Consider the following 21,106-nt stretch of genomic DNA (forward strand, 5'->3'; position numbering starts at 1 on the left):
GTGAGATGAAGTTTAATTCAAAAGTGAAATGTATTTTTGTGAAAAGTGAAATGAATTTTAATTTAAAAGTGAAATGTATTATTGTGAAAAGTGAAATGTATTTTTATAAAAGGTAAAATCAATGTTTGTGAGTGAAATGTATTTGTTAAAAGTGAAATGAATATTGGCTGGAGTGAAATGAATTTTGTATTGTTTCCTTAATGGCGTTCCATAGTGGGCTGAACGGACGGCCATATTACTCCTTCCACGTAGCAAAAAGTGGAGCCAGACGTAGTGAATCGTTGAAATGTTATGACATTTGCTACCTCCTAGATAACGATGTTCCAATATGGATGACGACGAGAGAAAGAAAAAGTTGTTAGCAGGCAGGGAGAGGGTAAGTCATTCTGTAACTACGAGTTTTCTTGTTCTTCATCGTTACTTTTTGGCCCAGGACTTTTGGCTGAGAGGCTGCCGCTGCCTCCATTTTACTGCGGAGAGTCGATCTGCGCGCCTGTTCCTTCCCGAGAGGTAGAGGATGGCTGTGCAGTGCTCGCTCGGAGCAGCTCGGCTGAGTGAGCTGAGAGCTGAGCTGAGTCACCATACATTTTGTACATAATATTACGTGGTCATTCCCATGTTTGTCGTTTAAAACTTGTGCTCGCTGCATGTAGTGTAGAGCGTATTTTTTTTCAGACCTTGAGGTATTTCACCTTTATTCCCTCAACCTCATCTGCCGGCTGACCGTGGGCGTAGGCGTCGTAGATCTACAGGAGATCTCGTGGAAATAAAACCCGAACCTGCCGTGCATGCATGGCCATCGCATCTGATCTGACGATCCATTGTCATTGAAAGATGTATTGAAAGATGGACACTTTGTATTGTTGTATCATTTATTTGTATGTCTAAACAAGGTGTACATGGTATACAATGTGTGTGAGGGATGTCTGGCATTTGCATTCATTTATAGATCTAGTCTTAGAATTTGCAACTATCTTGACATTTATTGTTACATGTAGATTGAATGACTCTTCACCACTGCTAAATCTTCACTAAACAACCTGCACCAAGGCTCGACCTCATGAAGTCCTGTGCCAAAATTTGACCGCGTGCAAAAGCATAGGTTTCTAATGTAACGTTGGATGGTGTTATGGTCGAATTATGAGCGGCTTGCTTTACCCGCATGTATAGTGAGGTGCCCGCACCTCGTCAGGGGCCCGAATACCGTCACCCCACTTAAAATTGTTTTGAGCGCACTAAGCAAAAATGTATGCCCCGGACTGTGTTCTGTACGCTTGAAACTTGGCAGGGCTACCACAACCAAGCAAATTGTGGTGAAAACCGAACAGTTTTTCGCGAAAATCTGAAATTTTCATAGGGCTATAGGAATATGTGTTATAAGTCACCCGCACGCATCGTTTACGTGTATGTCTATGGGAACATCACTGTCACCCGCACACGTCTTATACGTGCTAAGTCTATGGGAGAGCGGGGGTGACGAGTTGCGGGCCCCTTCCTTAGCGCGCAACTTTTTCGCATCGTTCGCGTTCGACGACGATAGCTGCAAATTTTCAATATCGATCAGTGAATTTGTGATTCCATTGGAATTTTCAGCATTTTTCCTGTATGTGAGTTGGATTTCAAAGAATTTCAGTGGCGAAATGTGATTCAAATATGGGCAAACATTAACTATGACGAGGTGCTGGTCACCCAAGTAGTCAGCATCATGTGTTCTTTTTTTAAAATGCAATTTGTGTGACAATTTTTTTTAAAATAAATGTAGCTACATGTAAACTGTATGTCAATGGCCAGTGAAAATGGTAAGGCACATACTGGTAACCTATAAACTGTTTCTACTGTTTTTAAACTCAACTGTTTTAGGAGGATGATGTCACAGCTGAAATATGAATAAAGATGGTCTGCTGGGCCACATTTCATAAAAGGTTGATATGGTATTGATAACAACTCTTGCTGGAACGGCAATTGTCATGGCAACGACAAGAATCCAGCTTCCTGATTGGCTGTTGCTATGGGAAGTTGCCATTCTAGCAAGAGTTGCCATCCTTACATCTTTTATGAAATGGGGCCCAGGGAGAATTTATTTATTTTGTTGTTATTTTTTTAAATCGAGGTACATTGTATGGCTTAACACTATCACTAACACTTAACAGGGTAAAGGAAAAAACCCAGAAAATGTCTAAACATAATGATGCATATTGTCATGATGTAGATCGTTCTATTTTGTGTTTTGGTTATGTACAGACCAAGAGGCATCAGAGATCGATAACATTTGGATTGCAGACACCCTTTTAAAAGGAGAAACTCTACTGTACAGTACACGTATATTTTGTACCTCTAGAGTTAGAAAAGAATAGCAAACTGTTTCCTGGCACATGTTGCAACCACAGATGTTGTGTGTTAAAAAAAGATTACCCTATTGATTTCATAATGGGAAAAGTGTCATGCTGGTCCATATTCATCGTCAATGATAATTACCGGTACACGTACAAATGCTTCTCTCTGTTTAATATCCTAAAAAGAAAAAAAAAATGTTGCAATGAAAAAGCTGCAGTGTGCAAATTTAGACATGATTGGCTTCCTTTGGAACAGTGGAAGAGGCGAGGAGGATTGAAATGTCGGCCATTTGTGCAAATTGAAAATTTCACTTGTATTTTAAAGACAGCAAAGTCATAAGAACAGAATGGTAAAAAGATTTCTCAGAACTGGACATAAATGATAAAGTTACCAAATTTTGACTTTTATGATAGACAGCAAGACAGATGAACAGAATGGGAGAAAGATTTATTTCGAATTGGATATAAATTATTTACAACAACGTTACAGAATTTGTACGTAGGCTGAAGTTGTTTTCACTTAACAGTTATATTTGGTGCAGTTCCACATAATGTGTGTATTTAATGCAATACGTTGAGGTGAAGATTTATCAACATACATCTCTGCAACTGGTTTGTGCACAAAATGTGAAAAATATGTCTAGAAGGATGCTTTATGGATTATTGGGGGGGGGGGGGGTTCTTTTTTTAGGATGGTCTTAATAAAGTGGGGCGGATATGGAGCAAAATTGGTTGAGGTGACAATGACAATGACAGTGACGTACAATGACAGTAAGTACTGTCATTGTCATATGAGTGAAATATTAGAAATCCATTACAATAAGTAAAAAAAACCCCATTATTTCTACTTTAATGATGGAGATCCCATTTTGATTATTTTAAACCTTTACCATGCAGTCTCATATTTGATTTTAGTCTTGTTTTGAAAGCCCACATGAACCAAGTACGGAGTGGCACTTGTACCATTTTAATAGCCAATCCCACATGGCAGCACTTTACATTGTACCAGTACCTTGAGATGGTCTACAAGTGTATCTTATCTTTTCGCATCTAAACTATTGTGGATTATCCTTGTCATAACCACAGGCAACTACACTGAGTAAGGTTTGAATGTGCTTATTTCAGAAGTTTGTCTTGACACTTCCATGTTGTAAAACAACTGAAATAAACAAAAGCAAGACCACTTACAAGTGTTCTCGGAAGTGACATTTAAATTTTAGTGTTTTATTGGTACTTTTTTTTTTCAACTGCACAGCTGGCCAAATTCCAGAAGCAGAAGTCCTCTCCTGAGAAGAAAGCCAAGAAGAAGAAGAAGAAAAAGCCAGCAGCAGAGCAGGGTGGAGAGGGGCAGGAAGGCGTGAACGGTGACAGCGATGTGACCTCGGGTCGGCTGAGCGACGACTCTTCCTATGGACAGGTGGACTCCAGCTTTGCCAGCGACTTTTCGTCGCCCCTCCATTCTGAGGTAAGTGAAACGAATCATCATGCCCACAGATCAACACAGACTGCTTACATGTGGTACAGTAGTTGTATCACATAGAAATATGTGATATTTAGATGATTTCTTATATGACTATGTGCATATCTGGAATTAATTTCGATCCCTTTCCGTTACAAAGGAATAGGAATGTATAGGGGCATTTCCACGGTAGCTCACGTTACATTTTGAACTCAAAATTAGGTCGTTGAGATCAATATCCTTAAAACCTAATTAGTGATATGAGTTACTATATGTGAATGAGTATCATGCACCTCCATCCTACCTCACAGCAACATTACATCCACAGACTCTTATGAGAACTATGAGAAAAAACACTACAAATGTCGGTAACTCACGTTACATAATTTGGACATGCAAAAATTTGACATGTCTTATATTCAAAAGTTTCCTCAAACAAGAAACAGAGAGACTTTAAAGTCTATTATGTCAAAGTCATGGACTAACAACATACATCACCGAGTATGGTAAAAATTCAAATTGTCTTACATTCTCCAGGTATCGTCATGTGAAGCGGTAACTCACGTTACAGTAACTCACGTTACAGTTTGTCCACATGATCACAAGACAATTTTTTGTCTTAATAATCCAAAGAAAACTTACCAAGACAACTTTTTTTCACAAACAAACTCCATGAATAAAGAATCTAAATTGATTTAAACATTGATCTGACAGTAATTAATCCCATTTAATCCATGAGATTACCAAAAGGCAGGAAACTTTACATTTAGAATACCAACTTGAAGATAAATTTCATTTTTAATTGAGTCATTTTCCAAGCTTTCATTTGTACTGAGACAAAAATTGTATTCAACAAAATGATATGAAACAGAGTCTATTTCATTAAATTACACACTTTTCCAGTTAACAAATGCATCAGAAATTGAGGATTTAATTGAGAATTTGATTTGTTTTTTTTTATTTTACTAGATTTAAATGGATTTTCAGGCTATCTAGATAAAACAAGTCGTCCACAAACTATTCCATTTAATACACTGAGTCACGAGACTAGAGACCTGTACATGTAGTCTGTGGAGAGTTTAAAAGTTCAGAAATGAATATTTCAATAAATCTTTTAACTTTTAAACAATGCAATTTATATTCCAATTATTTGATAATTGTTTGAATTACTCAATAATCAATTGTTTGTATGTTTGATTTGTTTACAAATTCTTATACTAAACTGGTACAGAAATTAGACTTGAATTACAGAAACTGCAGATAAATTTTAGTTATCTGCTACCAGTAAATAATGATCAGTTTAATAAAACATGTTCATAAATGTTTAAGCCTTAAAAAAACAATGGCTTTGGTCTATGAAATGTCAAGTAGCCATTATTTAAATTGTACATACATGTAAAAAGTATACCAGTATTTTCTAGAGTAATCAAGCAGACTGAAGCAGTAAGTCCCAATGAAAAACATGAATAGTAAATATTTTGTGATCAGGAGGCTAACTATTAATATCGCAAAATGTTGATAGTTTGCTTTAAGGTACATGACTGTCCAGCTCTTAAAGAAAATGTCTGATAATGAGGTTCACATTCAACAAGTTTTTGGTAATAGATCAGCATGTAATGTAAATTATAGTAAACATGGAAAAGTTTCATTGTAGGATTTTGCAACAATATAGCTAAAACCTCAGAGTAGAATAGTATAAAACACATAAGCGTGTCAAATTCACAATGTTCAGTTCTCAAAAATCTCAGAAAAAACAGCAGGAAGCGAGCTCCAATCTTAAAATTCTGTTCACATGTAAATGTTTCAGCCTCATAAACAATGACTTTGGTCTATACAGGTAGGTATAAACTATGAAATGTCAAATAAAAATCACTTGAATTACAGAAACAAGAACTTTTCAAGAGTAATCATGCAGTGATTATCCCAATCAAGAGGCTATTAATAGTTATCACAAAATTTTGATAATTTGCTGGAACAAGGTCCATGCAGCTTAAGAGGAAATGTCTTTTAACAACTTTCGTAACAGATCAGTATACATGCACTGTAATATTAAATAGTAAATTTGGAACCTGTTGAAGCACATGTGATGAACATGTGTAATTAATACTTTGTACATGTAGACCAGTTGGTTTGGTGATAGAGAGAGACCAAGAGAATAACAATCTACTGGAAATAGAATCTTAGTACAAGAGTTCAGTAATCATGTACTCATTGGTTACTTACAATCACAACCTTCATATCATTTCTTGGTATTAAAGAAAAATCATGTCGGTAACTCACGTTACATTGTGGTAACTCACGTTACATGGTAACTCACGTTACAATTTTAAGACCTCTGTTATGAGAATTTGAAGCAAAGACTATAAGTCCCATCATATTTCTTGGATGTGTGCTGCATAGTTATTTGATAATCCAAAATACCATGTCTCAGTTGGGCATATTAAAATTGCTAGGTTAAAAAGTTCATGTTTCGGTAACTCACGTTACAGCAGCTTCTCGAGCTATGTAAGAGCACGCTGGTGTCTGAAGTACATATCTTATATCGGGGTCTCCACTTTATTTACTGCTAGATTAATATATTTTTGATTTGTAAAACCAAACAAAGTTTGATTTGAGCCTCAAATATAAAAAATAATCACAAAGAGCAACAAAAATGCATTTTTAGGGATTTTTAGGTCAAAAAATGCTTTCTGGTTTCAAAAGGTATAAAAATGCACAAAAGGGAACTTTTCTTAAGGGTAAAGTTGGTTTCACACACTTCAAACTATGGCTAACAAAGTAAGATTATTAGTTGTCCTGAAATATGCGGGTAAAATTTTGGTGGTCATGTCGCACAACTCACGGAAATGCCCATAGAGATGAAGATTTCAATGTCACCTGCTATTATGTTTTGTGAATAGACCCTTTGATAATTTCGCACACCTTCTCTTCCTGCATGAGACAACACTGATTATTCAAAGAGAGAGAAAAGAAAAAGATTCAACATTTCATTGAACATATGGGACTGTGCTTTTCATGAAATTTGCAAGCTTCTCTTTTAAAGTTTGATCAAAAGATACAAAATGTACAACAACCAGATATCAAAGGCTCTTCCAGTTCTCATTTCGAAGTAAAAAAAAAACCAAACAGACAATGTTCAACACCCTGACTAGCTATAAAGTCCTAAAATGTTGTCTGAAGTAGTACATTGGGTAAACAGCACTTTTACAGCAAGTCCTTGAGGGTGGTAGCTGGCCAATTGAATAGAAATTAACTAGGGTGTATACCACATTTACTAATTAAAGCCAGATCAGATTATAAAAGTGTTTGGTTTGTTTTGTTTGAGTTCAGAAGTTAAGTAAAAGTTAAGTTAAAGTCATAGAACATGACACTGTGAAAGAATCTTAAAATACTGCCAGGTTACAATTTCTTTATGTGCAGTACAAATTGTTATTTAGATAATTTGTACTGAAAAGATCAAAATATTGTTTTCAGTGAGTTGTTATCAAAGGAATTGATTGCTCATCTGTTGCCATAGAAAAAGTTTAGTAAGAAGTTTAGTAAGAGAGTATTTTACTAAACTAGAACAAGATCACCTGGAAAAAAAAAGTTTTCTCAAAAAATGTGAAAGGAGTGACAATATCTGCACAGTGACGCAAACGTACAAAAGGGACTTGCCAATCTGCCATCGTCAGCTCCACACAATCTTTCAGCCTTCAGGGGGCAAGTGATTTCATCAGCTTTTAATTAAATAATTTTCTGCTTGAAGGTGAATGAATTTGATTTGGATACAGCTGATTAGATGACCCACCTACGAGAATCGGTACTTGCCCTGGGCCATCCATCTAGTACTAAACAGTGCAGGGCAGGGGCTAGGGTTTAACAGGGCCATACTGTTCTTTGGGCGTATCTCTCAGTCAGCGAGAGCAACTGGACAAAAATGTGATCGTGATCACTTCGGAGGCTGTGAAGGGGAAATGTGTCATGTTGTGAAATTGACAGTATTCACACACACATGTTGTGTTCATCATTGTGTGTCATGTTTTCTCTGAAATGGCTAGTCTGCCTGCCTGTCTTTTTTTCTCCCGCAAAGAGCCTGAATCATAAGCTTTCCAAATGGTTTGATATACTCAAATGAATGTCACAATCCTCTGTGCAACCTTGTGTTTCATACACTAAACCCTTGCAACTGTCCCCACTGATTATGAAATACACCCAGAAATGTTAGCACGCTATGCCATTGGATATGATTGTATGAACCTTGAGCCATTAAGAATGACAGTTCATTCCCTCTCATCAATCGCATCTCAATGTCTCACATGTTTTTTGTTTTGTTTTTTTTCATACAAATTGTATGCAGCTGTTCATAAAGGGTAGACCCTGGTTTAAAATGTGATTTTTTTTATTTTTTTTTATTTTTTTATTTATTTATTTATTTTTTTTTTTTGGGGGGGGAGTTGGGGCTATTAGAGTGGTTCAGACACTATGAGACTGTGATGAAAATGAACTTACAGGAGCTCCCTCAAACTCTGCAAAATCATATGATGTCTGTATGATATCCTATAATTAATACTCCTGCACAATTTTCTGTAGCTTTGTTTTGAGAACAACAGCATTTTTGCAATGGACCCCAGCCATGCATACCATCCGGAAGTTTCTCTATAATGATCTAGGCAATGTTCGCAGCACGTGCAAATTCATCCGTAATATTATGGAGGCAATCTGTGATAATTCATACCTGTACATAATATGAATATTAATCAAACAACACCAGGAAAAAAGAATAGGACACCTTTTTCCGATTCCCTAGAGAATTTGGCTTGTTTTTCTTTTATGCTCCCAGTTTAGAAGGGTGTATTATGGGTGTGACAGTCCTGATATTTTGTGGCTCCCAAACAATAGACTAGCCATGTTTGTGCATCAAAATGTGCACATTGTCCCAAATCTGTTGTTCTATAGATTTGCTTTCAGTACCCTTCCCTCCATTTGCCTCATACCTCTAGGAGGCGCTGAATCAAATGTTCAATGCCAGTGCTGTTACTGCTTACACGTCATCAGGAAATATTGATCTGTCTTGTTTGCGCTTCAACAAGCCTGCTTTGAACGGTCCTGTGTAAATAGATGTCAGGGATTCGTACAAGTTTAGAATTTCTCAAGGTGACTAGAGGAATGTTCACCAAGGCACAGAACCTGTGTGGCTGCCCTAATACATATTGTACAATATAGTACATGTATACGTGTGTAACACACATGTATCTGTCTGATCTTTTTGCCCTCTTTTGACCTTTATTTATTTTTTTATTTATTTATTTCCATTCACAGGGTGGATAGCCCTTTCAGCACAAGACTGATTTTCAAAGGGGTCCACGTAAAAATACAATGATTTACAGGGTAAAACAATACATACAAATTACATAAATAATTGTATACAACAAACAAACAATAATAAAAATAAAAATACTCAAAATAAAAAGTACAAGTATTCCTATTCACTTCAAAAGCATAAAAAATGTGCCTAGATGAATTGAATTTTCTGCCAGAGTATGCAAACAATCATTCGTGATATGTATGTATGTATGTATAATAACAACAAAAAATATGTATATTTAAAACGCAGCCTCAAAACAAATCATATCTTCTTATATTCCGTTTAAAAATACAGATTGTATCACTCGAACGAATATCATACGGTAGACTATTAAACAATATTGCACTAGAATATAAAAAACTGTTCCGTTTAAAATTTGTATTTGGTTTTGGCAAAAATATTTTACATAAAGTATTACGGAGAGAATATTGCGAAGTTTGCATGCATATTCGATTGGCAAGGTATTCAGGAGCAGTATGATGGATACATTTAAACAGGAGAATAAGATTCATTTTTTTCCATCTCCTTTGAAGAGGTTCAATTCCTGACTGATTGTATAATTCATCACTTCGTGCAAACATATCAGCATTTAGAATAATTCTCAAAGCTCTTTTCTGTAAAATAAAAAGTATATTCAGATGTGACTTATTAGCACTGGTCCATACAGATGAACAATAATCAAAATGAGATTGAATAATTGTGTGATACAACATTTTTATAATATGAGTATTCAAAAATGATTTTGCTTTGCGAAGAAGAAATAAACTCTAACAACCTTGCTACGAATATAATCAATATGATATTTCCAATTTAAAGTAGAATAAAAAATCACTCCCAGATATTTACATTTTGAAACACGGTTCAAAATTTCCCCACCTATAGCAAGTTTAATCAGATCATCATTAAATCTAGTCAATCGCCTTTGGGAACCAATAAGCATATATTCAGACTTTGCCGCATTCAGAATCAATTTGTTATGCGTGAGCCATGACGAAATACTTTGTAAATCTTCGTTAATTGATACAGACATAACATGAGGATCGCTAGATGAAAAATAGAGACAAGTGTCATCAGCATAAAGTGATAGTTGGCAGTGTTGTATTGCATTTGGAATATCATTAATAAACAACAAAAACAGCAGTGGGCCGAGTATCGATCCTTGAGGTACACCGAACTCGACTCTCCTGTGCGATGAAGTATATCCATTCACCATAGTGGCCTGAAGTCTACCAGTTAAGTAGCTTTGGAACCAGGACACACTTCCCTCATCAAAACCATAATGCTTCAGCTTCTCTACTAGAATAGCATGATCCACCATGTCGAATGCCTTCTTAAGATCTAAAGTAACAAGGCAAGTAATAAGACCTTTGTCCATACTATCCTGTAAATCTTCAACAACATTTAACAGGGCAGTATTGGTTGAGTGGTTTGCACGAAAACCCGATTGTTTACAAGAGAGAATTAAATTCTCGTTCAAGTATTTAGTTACTTGTCGCTGGACCACTCTCTCTAGAACTTTTGACAATACCGGCAGTACAGAAATAGGACGATAGTTGGACATTTCAAAAGCACTGTTACACTTAGGCAAAGGAATGACTTTAGCAGTCTTCCATTCAGTCGGAACAATGCCGTTTTTCAAAGACAAATTGATCACATGTGTTAGGGGTGACACAATAAGCGAGCCTGCGATTTTAATGACCTTTGCCGGTATATTGTCCAGCCCAGTAGATTTATTCATCGAAAGCTCGTGTAAAATTTCCTCAACTTCAATCTCTGTTACTGAATTAAATTCAAATTTCGATTTCACAGATTCACCAAAATATTTTAAGAAACCATCCCCAAATTCACACTGACTCTTTAGTTTGCCAACAATCTTAGTAAAATATTCATTGAATAACTCAGCAACCTCACGATTATCTTCAATTACATCACCATCAACTTGAACAGAGTATACACTGGGGTTACAACGCTTCTTAGGAATCACACAGCGTAATGTTTTCCACGTCTTTCCACTGTCACCAGAATTACGTTCAATGCTACTCTGAATATAATCAGTTTTCAGCTTATGAAGCTTACTTGTTACTTTATTTCGTAACTTACGGTAACTTTCCCAATCACTTGGATCACCATAAACCTTAGCTTTCTTTTTTAAACTATCTCTTTGCTTCATCATATCTTTAACCTCTTTATTTAACCACGGAATATCATTATTTTGCTTAACACGCCTCATTCTCAGTGGTGCATGCTTATCCAAAATCGAGCGAAATTTATTTATGAAATTATCATACGCCAATTCAGTGTCGCTCTCTTGATACACATTATTCCAATCTACGCCAGCCAACTCTGTCTGAAAATGTTCAGTATCTAATTTTCTTATATTCCGTGAAATCATATATCTATGACTATTACACTTCTGTTTTACATTACCCCACGAAGCAACAATCATATAATGATCACTCAAACCGATCTCGACTACATCACAGTAAATAATCTTTGCGGTGTTAGAGGTAAATATCAAATCAATCAGAGTAGACGAACAGCTTGTGACTCTAGTTGGTTTATCTATAAGTTGTGTCAGATTAAAATCTTTGGTAAGACGTATAAGATGCGCAGCATATCGATTGGTGTTTGATCTGAGCATATCACAATTGAAATCACCCATGACAAGTACATCTAGGCCTACTGCCTCTATCTTTTGGAATACTTGGGATAACTTATCAAAAGATGACACCTGGGAGTTGGGTGGACGATACCATACACAAACAAGAAATGGTTTTTGTTTGGCTAATTCAATTTGGAGTACAATCATCTCAAGCTCTTCATCATACATATCCTCTCTTATCTTATAAATCACATCATTTTTTACATAGATTGCAACTCCACCTCCTTTCCTGTTTCTATCTTTCCTAACAATGTTATATCCATCTACATTGATGCATTCATCTGGAATTGTGTTATCTAACCATGTTTCACTGAATGAAGCAATATGAAATTGACTATTTTGAAACAGATGTTTTACTTCATCGATACGTTTATAAAGAGAACATATATTCAAATGAGAAACATTAAAACCATTATGGCTTGACATTGTCTTATTGACGCGTTCGAAGCTACAATATTCAAAACTAGTATCCAGATTGTCTTCTGTGCTACTGATATTGGATTCAGAACTGACTGCATTATCACAATGATCATAATAACCCGGCAGTTCGAGAAAACTACATTTTCGACACTTCCATTCATCATTGTTCACATCGTTACTTAAGCAGTACGTATGACACCAGCCTTCACAAGAGGTACAACGAATATCATTGGTATGTTGTATAACATTAGCACAAACTAAACAAAAGCAGCCGGATGTTTTCATTAAGAGTGATATGCTTGTGTTCGTTTAGGATTGAATGCGTATAGAGAATAATCAATTCAGTCGTTCGATGTCTGTTATCGATGTGATGTGTACCTTTTTGTCAGCTTGTCCAGGTTCGTGTACCAGGGCTGTGATTTTGCCGTCGGATGTCCAGCACCTTTTCACGGAGGATTTCTTCGATGCTTCTTTGATGAGATTTCGACGAAACACTGTGATGTCCTCGAGCACAACCACACGCGATCCCTTGAGCTTTCGCTTCGCTCGGTACACTTGGTTTCTGACGTTGTATCGCGAAAATTTGATGATGATGGGTCGTGGTCCCTTCTGTCGAGATCCTGGTTTCGGCGACACTCGATGTGATCTATCGATGTCGCCGACTGCCAATGGGACGCCTAGTTTGTCGTTGACGAGTTCGACGATGATCTTGTCTGTGTCTTCACTTGGTTGTTCTGGTATTCCGAGGAATCTCAGGCAGTTTCTCCTCGAATACTGCTCTTGTTCTTCGATGAGACGTTTTGAAGAAGCCAACTCCCTCTGAAGGCCTGTGATTTCCTTCTCGAGGGCTGATTGCTGCTTTTGGAGCTTCTCAAAGTCCATGGAAATGGCCGCATAGACGCTCTGCGTTACAGCTTCTTTGACGGCAGTAGCAACCGCTTCCACTAGTCTTTTCATCATGGCTTCGCCTGACAATGCATCTATTATCTGGTGTTCAATGGTTTCTTTCAAAGCGTCGCTTGATGTAGCCATGGTGATGGTTGACTGAGCAGCCAGATGTTGGGCTTCTGTGTCCTCTGGTTTCCGCCGGGAATTGTCGGCAGGCTGTATAGGAGATCTTCGTTGGTCCGATGTCCGACCCTGCTTTCTTGTCACCACCATTTCACTTCAAAATTCACATAGAAATATCAAGTCTTATGGCATGGTGATTGAGTCAGATAAGTCAGACACGCATATCGAATATATATCACAGTATGTCACTTACGCAGAGTAGGGTATCGTAACCGGCAAAAAGCGTAATTCCTGCAACAAATTATACGTCATGTCATGTCACACGCAGCCGTTGCCATTGCCACCTAGTAATGAACCTAGTAATGAACCAGTGTTTTCACACTCACAATGGTCAAAGGTCATTTCCTCAGGGAGGTTTCCTCCATACACAATTGCTTGCTAGACCTCTAGTGAATGTTTAAACATATATGTTTGTCTTTACCAGGTTAACTGCCCCATACACTACAATGTATGGCGTCAAATATCTGGGTCAAGAAATCGATTTTAAGTGATCCTTAATACTGCAGTAATTGGCTAATGAGCAATCCATTATCAGTTGTACTTTGAACGAGGTTGCAGAACCGAGGGCTGTATTTGCTTTGTACTGGACAAGTAATGTGCGCTGCTATTGTGTGATTTGATACAGATTAGAATGGAAGAGAGAATTGCAACTGTGATTTTGTACTTCTTCATGATTTCTTGTTTGTTTGTTTGTTTTTTCCTTTTTTGCATATTATGTTCTTCTTCCTTGTATGCAATTATTGTAAAACAGACAGTGCTAGTAAAAGCCCTTTAGACACAAACAACAATACATATTATGATGATGAATTGTATTTTGTAATGCCGGCAATTGAAGGGAGCGGGAGATAATGCCTGTAAGAATTAGAATGTGCCATCAGCTGCAAGTGCACTCTAAATGGTATTTAAAACCAACTTTGTCTATTGCAAGCATGCTGTGAGCACTGGTAGGCAAATTTTAATACATTTACTTGCCCAGCAGTGATATGATAATAAGCTACACAACTTAATTCTGCATAATACATACATGTACATCATGACCCCAAGCATAAAAAACAAAGCAGATACAATTTTGGGATTATTGCAATGCAATAGTTCAGCATGAATAGGTAATGAACTGTCACATACTTTTATCATTGTATTTCTTATCAATACAAATGCCATCTGTTGTTTTTCTGCAAGGTGACTCTATAACCACATCAGAATTATGAGCAGAGGTTATTTTGTGACATTCTGAATTGAACTGATGTTGCACACACACATTCTTTGTGAAAAGTTTAGCTTTTAAAACTTTCAATATAATTTGTATTTACAATCACATGTAGAAAACTTTCCTGTTGCATGTAATACAAATACAACTTGCTTAATGTGTGAAAAACGGGTTTGATTGAAAGTAAAAGTATACATAAATTGATATATCTTCTGTCCTGGATATTTGTTGGCACTATCTGCACTTAATGTATACTTCATATCAGGGGAGTGTGTGCATTCATATGCTCAGGGGGCTTGAATGATGATCAAGGATCCAAAATAAATACCCTGCATGTATGCGGGATTTGTCACGTTTCGTGCAGCTCGGAGCTCAAAAAGTGTTGGGGATACAGGGGATTTGGGATTAAATTTAGCCTGCATTGAGTCAATGCAGTCTGAATCACTGTGGGGAGGTCATATACTGACATGCATTTAGTACACAGCTGGGGTCCTACAAAGGCCATACAATGAGGCCTTGCAGTACCATGGGGATAATGTTTAAGATTTTAAGTCATGAAACAGAAGCGTTAGTAAAGTTAGTTGTCTGGGAAGTGAGATTTGATGAACGTGATTTAAATCAAAGTTTTAAATTTGCATTTGAAAATGAGTTGATAATTGGTCAAAATATCCAGTCTAAAGGACTTTAAAATGAGCTATTGTGGTCACTTGAATATCATTTCACTTGCTTGATTTGTTCTTTATTCACATCTGTACTTGGAATGTAAGTTGTTCTTCATTGACTCTGTGTGGGGAGATTTTCTTTGTATGCAATATTCAAAAAGCAGGAAGCTTTAGACACTTTGAACTTGCTCTTGAGTTGTAAACATTATGAGTGCCCTGTCTGAGGGGTTTTAATTTTCAGTTTCAGGGCATTAAAGAACATGGGGAGATGAAAATGAAAGACAGTTGTTCAGATTTACCAGGGTGTTGTATTTTTGGTTGCTTCAGGGATTTTGAGTGTAAAGAACAGAGAAGCACGCCCAGGCTGTGTAGAACCATAATGTTCATTACTCGTGAATGATGCTCATTATAATCCCTGCAGCCGAAGGCGTTCTTGGAAATGACCAAATTAGCATTGATACAAGATTAAATGGATTATAATATCGTGTGAGCAAAAAGCTGGATCATTAAAAATCAAGCATCAAATTAAATATGGTATGATGGTTGATTGGTGCCATTTGTCCTTGCAGGACGTTGGAAATCGAAGATCACTTAAATACAATCTGACTTACTTCAACAAAAAGAAATTTGAATGAATAGGATTTGAATTCATCAATTTCTTTTTTTTTTGTGGTGTGACTTTTAAGCTATTTAATGTGGACTTAAATGTCATAACCTTATGGCCATGTATTCTAGTGGTAGCTTTACAGCTGTATGTAAATGTCTTGTACAGTAGTATCACAGTATTACAGAACCTGTGAGCAAGAATATTTCTTTATGAATATTGTAACAGTGATTTTTTTCCCCTCTTTTTTTGTTGTTGTCTCAAGCAGATTTGCTCTGACATTGGTTTATTAAATGACAAAGGAGAATTCTCCCCAGACATTTGGATTCAATGAGTGCAAAGTATAATTGTAGGAGAACACAATCAGTAAAAGTTTTAGGAAAATCAGACAATCCATTTTCTAATAATAGTTTCAAAGTGTTGATTGCATGCATTTACATACTACATGTACCATCATATGTAGCTGAATTTAAGTTTGGTGTCAGCAATATGTGATGTCACTGTAAGGGAACAATGCAAATGAAGAGAGGTCCACAAAATTATATTTTTCTCTAATGAAAAGTACACATTCTGTCAACTTGTCACAGACATATATGGTAAGGGTTCTTTCAACCATAGCTCTTTGTAGGCAACAGAAAAATGAACCTGAAATGGAATTTTACTTTGTATCATTCCCCCTTTTGTAAAACAACCAGTACACTTGTATTTTAGCTTGTTTATAATATCCAGCTTTGATAGCACCAGCATCTTCATAACTTTTTATAAGTGGATTATCTGTCTGGGCTCTACTATGGAAAATAAAATTGTACACAATTTCTGCATTCAATGACCTAAAAAGCATTTTGGTTACAGCTATTGTAAATTCCCCTCTAAAAGCAGTGCTTTGAATCTTATTGTGTAATGTACAATTTCTTTGTATTATAAGTCCACAGCATTGATGATTTGGAATTTATACATAATAATTGTCAAGTTTACTATGCTGTTATCAATTGGGCAGTTGAAAGGGAAGTTGTGGGGAAAAAAAAATAATGTTTGGAAACTTCAGGATTTCTTTGTTTGGTCCTTCAATAGTGTTTTTATACCACACATTTCATTTGACTAACCACCATCAGTTTGAGCTAATGCATTATTTGCATGTCTGCATGTCTTTGATTTTCGTTTGCATGATTTCTTTTCATTTTGGCAGGCTGATCAGCTTTCCATAGGGGCAGATTCAGAGGTAAGAGATTATGATTGAGAAATTCACATACAGTACACACCAACCCTTCCCCCCCCCCCCCCCCCAAAAAAAAAAAAAAAAAAAAAAAAATGCAGAGACTCCAACTCTCCCGTTTTCGACGGGAGATCTCCCGCCGAAAACCCATTTTTGCAAAATCTCCCGTTCTCCCGTTTGAAATTTAATTTCTCCCGCCCTGGCTCTTTGTCTCCCATTGGAAAGGATTTCTTATATATTTCTATCGTATGTTGAAAAAATAAGCCTCAGATAGCACCAGAGAGCATCTAGAACCCTGGGAATTTCGCGCTTCGCACACATCAACTTTGAGTCTCCCGTTTTGCTAGGGGTTTCAGGCGGGAGAATCTCCAGATGTGTACTTTGGGTTGGAGTCTCTGAAAATGTGAAGTAACAGGCTGCTAGAAATCTGAATGTATAGTGGGCAAGTTGCGTGTAGATTCACCCTTGGACAAGTACAGTTTTTCGTGCTTGCCTGCCAGATGTGGCAGCCTTTCAACTTCATTGGTACGTTGGGCTCGCATATTCTGGCAATGGGGGGGGGGGGGGCCTTTTAGAAGGGGTTGTTCATTCATCAAGTTGAAGTATTGACTGCATCAATGAGCTTCTGAGCAAACACTTCTGACACAGTTTTCAGTAAGCATAACTCATTCAATTGTAATTTGTTGAATTCTATTTGCAAATCATTTAGGGTATCTCTCGGGCTAGTAGCTCCTTTGTGTTGGCATAAGTACTATCTCATTTTGATCCGCATGCTTGACTTCTGAATGTGTAATCCTGCCCTGCACACTTATGAGTATTAAACTCCAGGAAGTGCAGTGTAACAGAACAGGGAAGTCACAATCTACTGTAGCGTGTATGTACTAGGTCTTGCAGCACTTAGCGTCCCCACGCCGAAGCAGACGCTCTCTAGTGCTAACCCAACAATCTATCAGGATGTTGGGTAACATCCTTTCACTTTCGGCGTCTCTTCCTGCCAGAGCCAGGCTCCACTTCCTGACCAAAGATGGTGGCAGTTGTTGTCACCTTGAAGCTCCTTGTTTTCATGCAGAAAAGTACTAAAATTGAAACAAAACAAACTACGTACTGAGTACCTGTTGTGCTTTTAGAGGAAATGAAGCTGTTGGGCAGTGCAAGCCAGTGTACTCTGAATGTTGGCAGGTTGATGCCAAAATGGCTCAGCATGAGTGTGCTCCTGGCCCATGTGTGCTGCACATGGACACGTACACTGTACGTGTATATGTGTCCTTCCTGTGCTACTGTTTCTAATGTGCAGGAGTGTGGTTGTTTTGTTTTGATAGATCACCACAACTCATGGCTTCCAATACTGTAAATGCTTTCGAATAGAGTTTTGTTTGAATGCAAGAAAGGGGGAAAAGAACATGTTGCATTACACTGCACAGCATGATTTGCAAGGTACAGCTTGCACAACTTATTGGATTTTTATATTAAAGCAGTGCGGTCAGTGATTCTAATTATAAATGTAGTCAGCTGAACTTAAGTGAATATTAACATAATTGCCTTAATTTAAACAAAGAGGCTCTGCATAAAGTTCTTGACAAGAGAAAAATACCTTACCATCTGACTCTAACCAGACACTGATCAGCATCAATGACCGTCATGGAACTCTGGTTTACATCTTCTTCTTGGCAAGGGTGTGACAAACCTTTGGCAAAATGTTCCCATATAGTGCAGCCAATGTACATTGTACTGTCGTAAATTCTAAATGCACTACATATTCCTGCAAATTCCAGGATGTGCTTCTTTGTATCATGGTACCGCACCTCACTGATTTCCATTACTATACATTTCAAAGTTGTAGACTTCCTAGGTACATTATACATTGTATTCTTCCAAAACTTTAAGATTTTGAAAAGAATCTTGACTATGCAGGCATACAATGTATCACTGAACTAGTTGTAGGGCATGTCTACACATATCCTGCAATGCCTGCTGTTTTCTTTTACACTTGTTTTGATGATAGTGGGAGCACAAGTGTTGTGTTTGTGCCAGAAACATGTTCTTAAAGGACTTCTCTTATATTTTCAAGCCAGGGGTTGCTTTGTCCACTATGGTGGATAGCCAACCCTGTATTGGGCCTCTACATCTGAAACTGTACAAGAGTTGCCATGTTGAACAGTACATGCTCTTTGGGAAACTTCTTTCTTTTTTTTTCTTCTAGGGAGGCGTGGGCCTCATATTTACCATCAAACATGAGATCAACAGACTCATTGTGTGTGCTCACTCAAGGTGTTGTCCTGCGATTTGGGACCAAGTGATAAGCTGTGCCCACTGAATGAATGAACATTGTTGTGCTGCCCTCTATTGTGCTCTATCAGAAAGATGCTGGCCAATGACATGGACATGATTACTGTCGGCTCTTGCCGAAGTTTCATTGTGATTAAAAAGGAGATGTAAAATAATACACAAAAATTGGGTCAGCTTGCTGTAAATTTTTTGAGGAGTAGTAGGGTACCGGTAAATATAATTTTGAAAATGAAAACCAATTGTAATCAGAGCTCTTTGATTTGTTTGCTGTCAGTGTTCCAAGTGAACATTTTTCGTCATACATGACATGTTTTCTTCATTGCATCGTAGGTCTTCTGGAAGATAAAAACAACAGTCACAAAATCCCCCAGAATTTGCTATTCAAAGACATATATTGTAAAGCACCACTGTGTCCAGTGAGGGCCTTGAGCTACATTTTGTACATCTGGCAGAATGATGCAATACAGCATTCCTCCGCAAAGTTTGCTGTAGCACTTAGAATGTTGGTAGCCATGTTAAAAGGGATTGTATAGTTTTAGTTTTGGATGAGACCTAGCTTCAGGTTAAGTGGGACCTACCTTTTATTACAATCGCTTTGTTTTACTTTGTTTTTCGATGTCTCAGCCATTCCAAACCGATTTTCATCAAATAAACTTTGAATTCCTCTTAGAATGGTGCTGGTATGCTCTATACTATTTCATAAGTGGTTTCTTGTTATCTTGCAGAAAGTTAAAAGCCCAATCTTCATCTCCACCAATACTATACCATCCCTTTTAATGAGGCAGGGCCTGTCTAGTCTCATGAACCTAAAACAATCATTGTAAACATGCAGTGACTGTGGTGGAATGAATCTCACACAATGATAAGATAGTTATACATGTACATGTTATGGATCTTGATGTGAAATGACGAGGTGCATTGTGCAGTATACATACTGTATGTACACTGTGTAGATCACTCATTCGCAATGTGATCGTACCAAACAATGCATGCACTACACAAGCTGACAAATCCTGGCACACGAGATGTCTATCTTGACTGTCACTGTACTGTACATTGTGGGTGTACAATGTGTACGTGGATCTGTCAGATATCAAGCGAGTTTATCATGCCAAGATCTGTTCTTTGAGGGTGTTACTTGTATTACATTTGTAGCAGTCACTCGCTCTTTGACAGTATAGGGAAAAGTGTCAACAATTTGATGCTTTGTAAAATTTATACAATTGTATGTAGGATGAGTCAGGAACACTCCTCTCTTTTTTCCCCAATCTTCTTGGCAAACACATTGACATGAATTATGGAGGAACTGATCAGCTGTTATCTCTCCCTTGATCAACTGTCATAATGCGTTATTAACCCTTTCTAAGCCGGGGACTTTGGACAGTGTGTACAATGTTTAAGGGTTTTCTGTACTACTGTAAAAGTGGATATTTTCACGCTTGGCCGTGTCAGAAGACTTTCGCATGTTTTTAATTCTGCGGAATCAAGACAACAAGTACTGGAACATATGGCATGCAAGAATATTCGCATGCTTTTATTTTTGCGCTAGCTTCTCGTTGCGCGAAATGCACGAAAATTTCAACACCGCGAAAATTTCCACTTTTACAGTGATCAGCACTGTAAGCACACAAAGGGTTAACATGTCATCTCTACAGGTTTGGGTCAGTTATAAAGCCATCACTAGCCGCAAATGGTTTAGTCCTACATTTATGAAGTGTATGGAGCTTTCAAAATCTCGCAGGGAACAGATTAATGTTGAGCCTGTTGACATATCCACAGGAATCAGTTGTGGTCTTTAATACCTGGTAACAGTTAACCCATTCAGTACTGGGAGAATTTTGC

General features: G+C 37.3%; 1 protein-coding gene across 1 annotated transcript in view; it reads left to right on the plus strand.

The window, feature by feature from the left end:
* The first annotated feature begins 283 nt into the window (after positions 1–283).
* The window catches only part of LOC139712458 (uncharacterized), a 150,034-nt gene continuing 129,211 nt past the window's right edge, over positions 284–21,106 (plus strand). The window contains 3 exon segments of the mRNA XM_071624275.1: positions 284–376; positions 3,589–3,798; positions 16,952–16,984. Coding sequence (XP_071480376.1) covers positions 329–376; positions 3,589–3,798; positions 16,952–16,984 — 291 coding nt within the window. The 5' untranslated portion in view covers positions 284–328.

This window comes from Diadema antillarum, unplaced genomic scaffold (assembly GCF_040938485.1).
Source record: "Diadema antillarum isolate AM-2024a unplaced genomic scaffold, OU_Dant_1.0 seq00001808_RagTag, whole genome shotgun sequence".
In the NCBI taxonomy this organism is placed as follows: Eukaryota; Metazoa; Echinodermata; class Echinoidea; order Diadematoida; family Diadematidae; genus Diadema; species Diadema antillarum.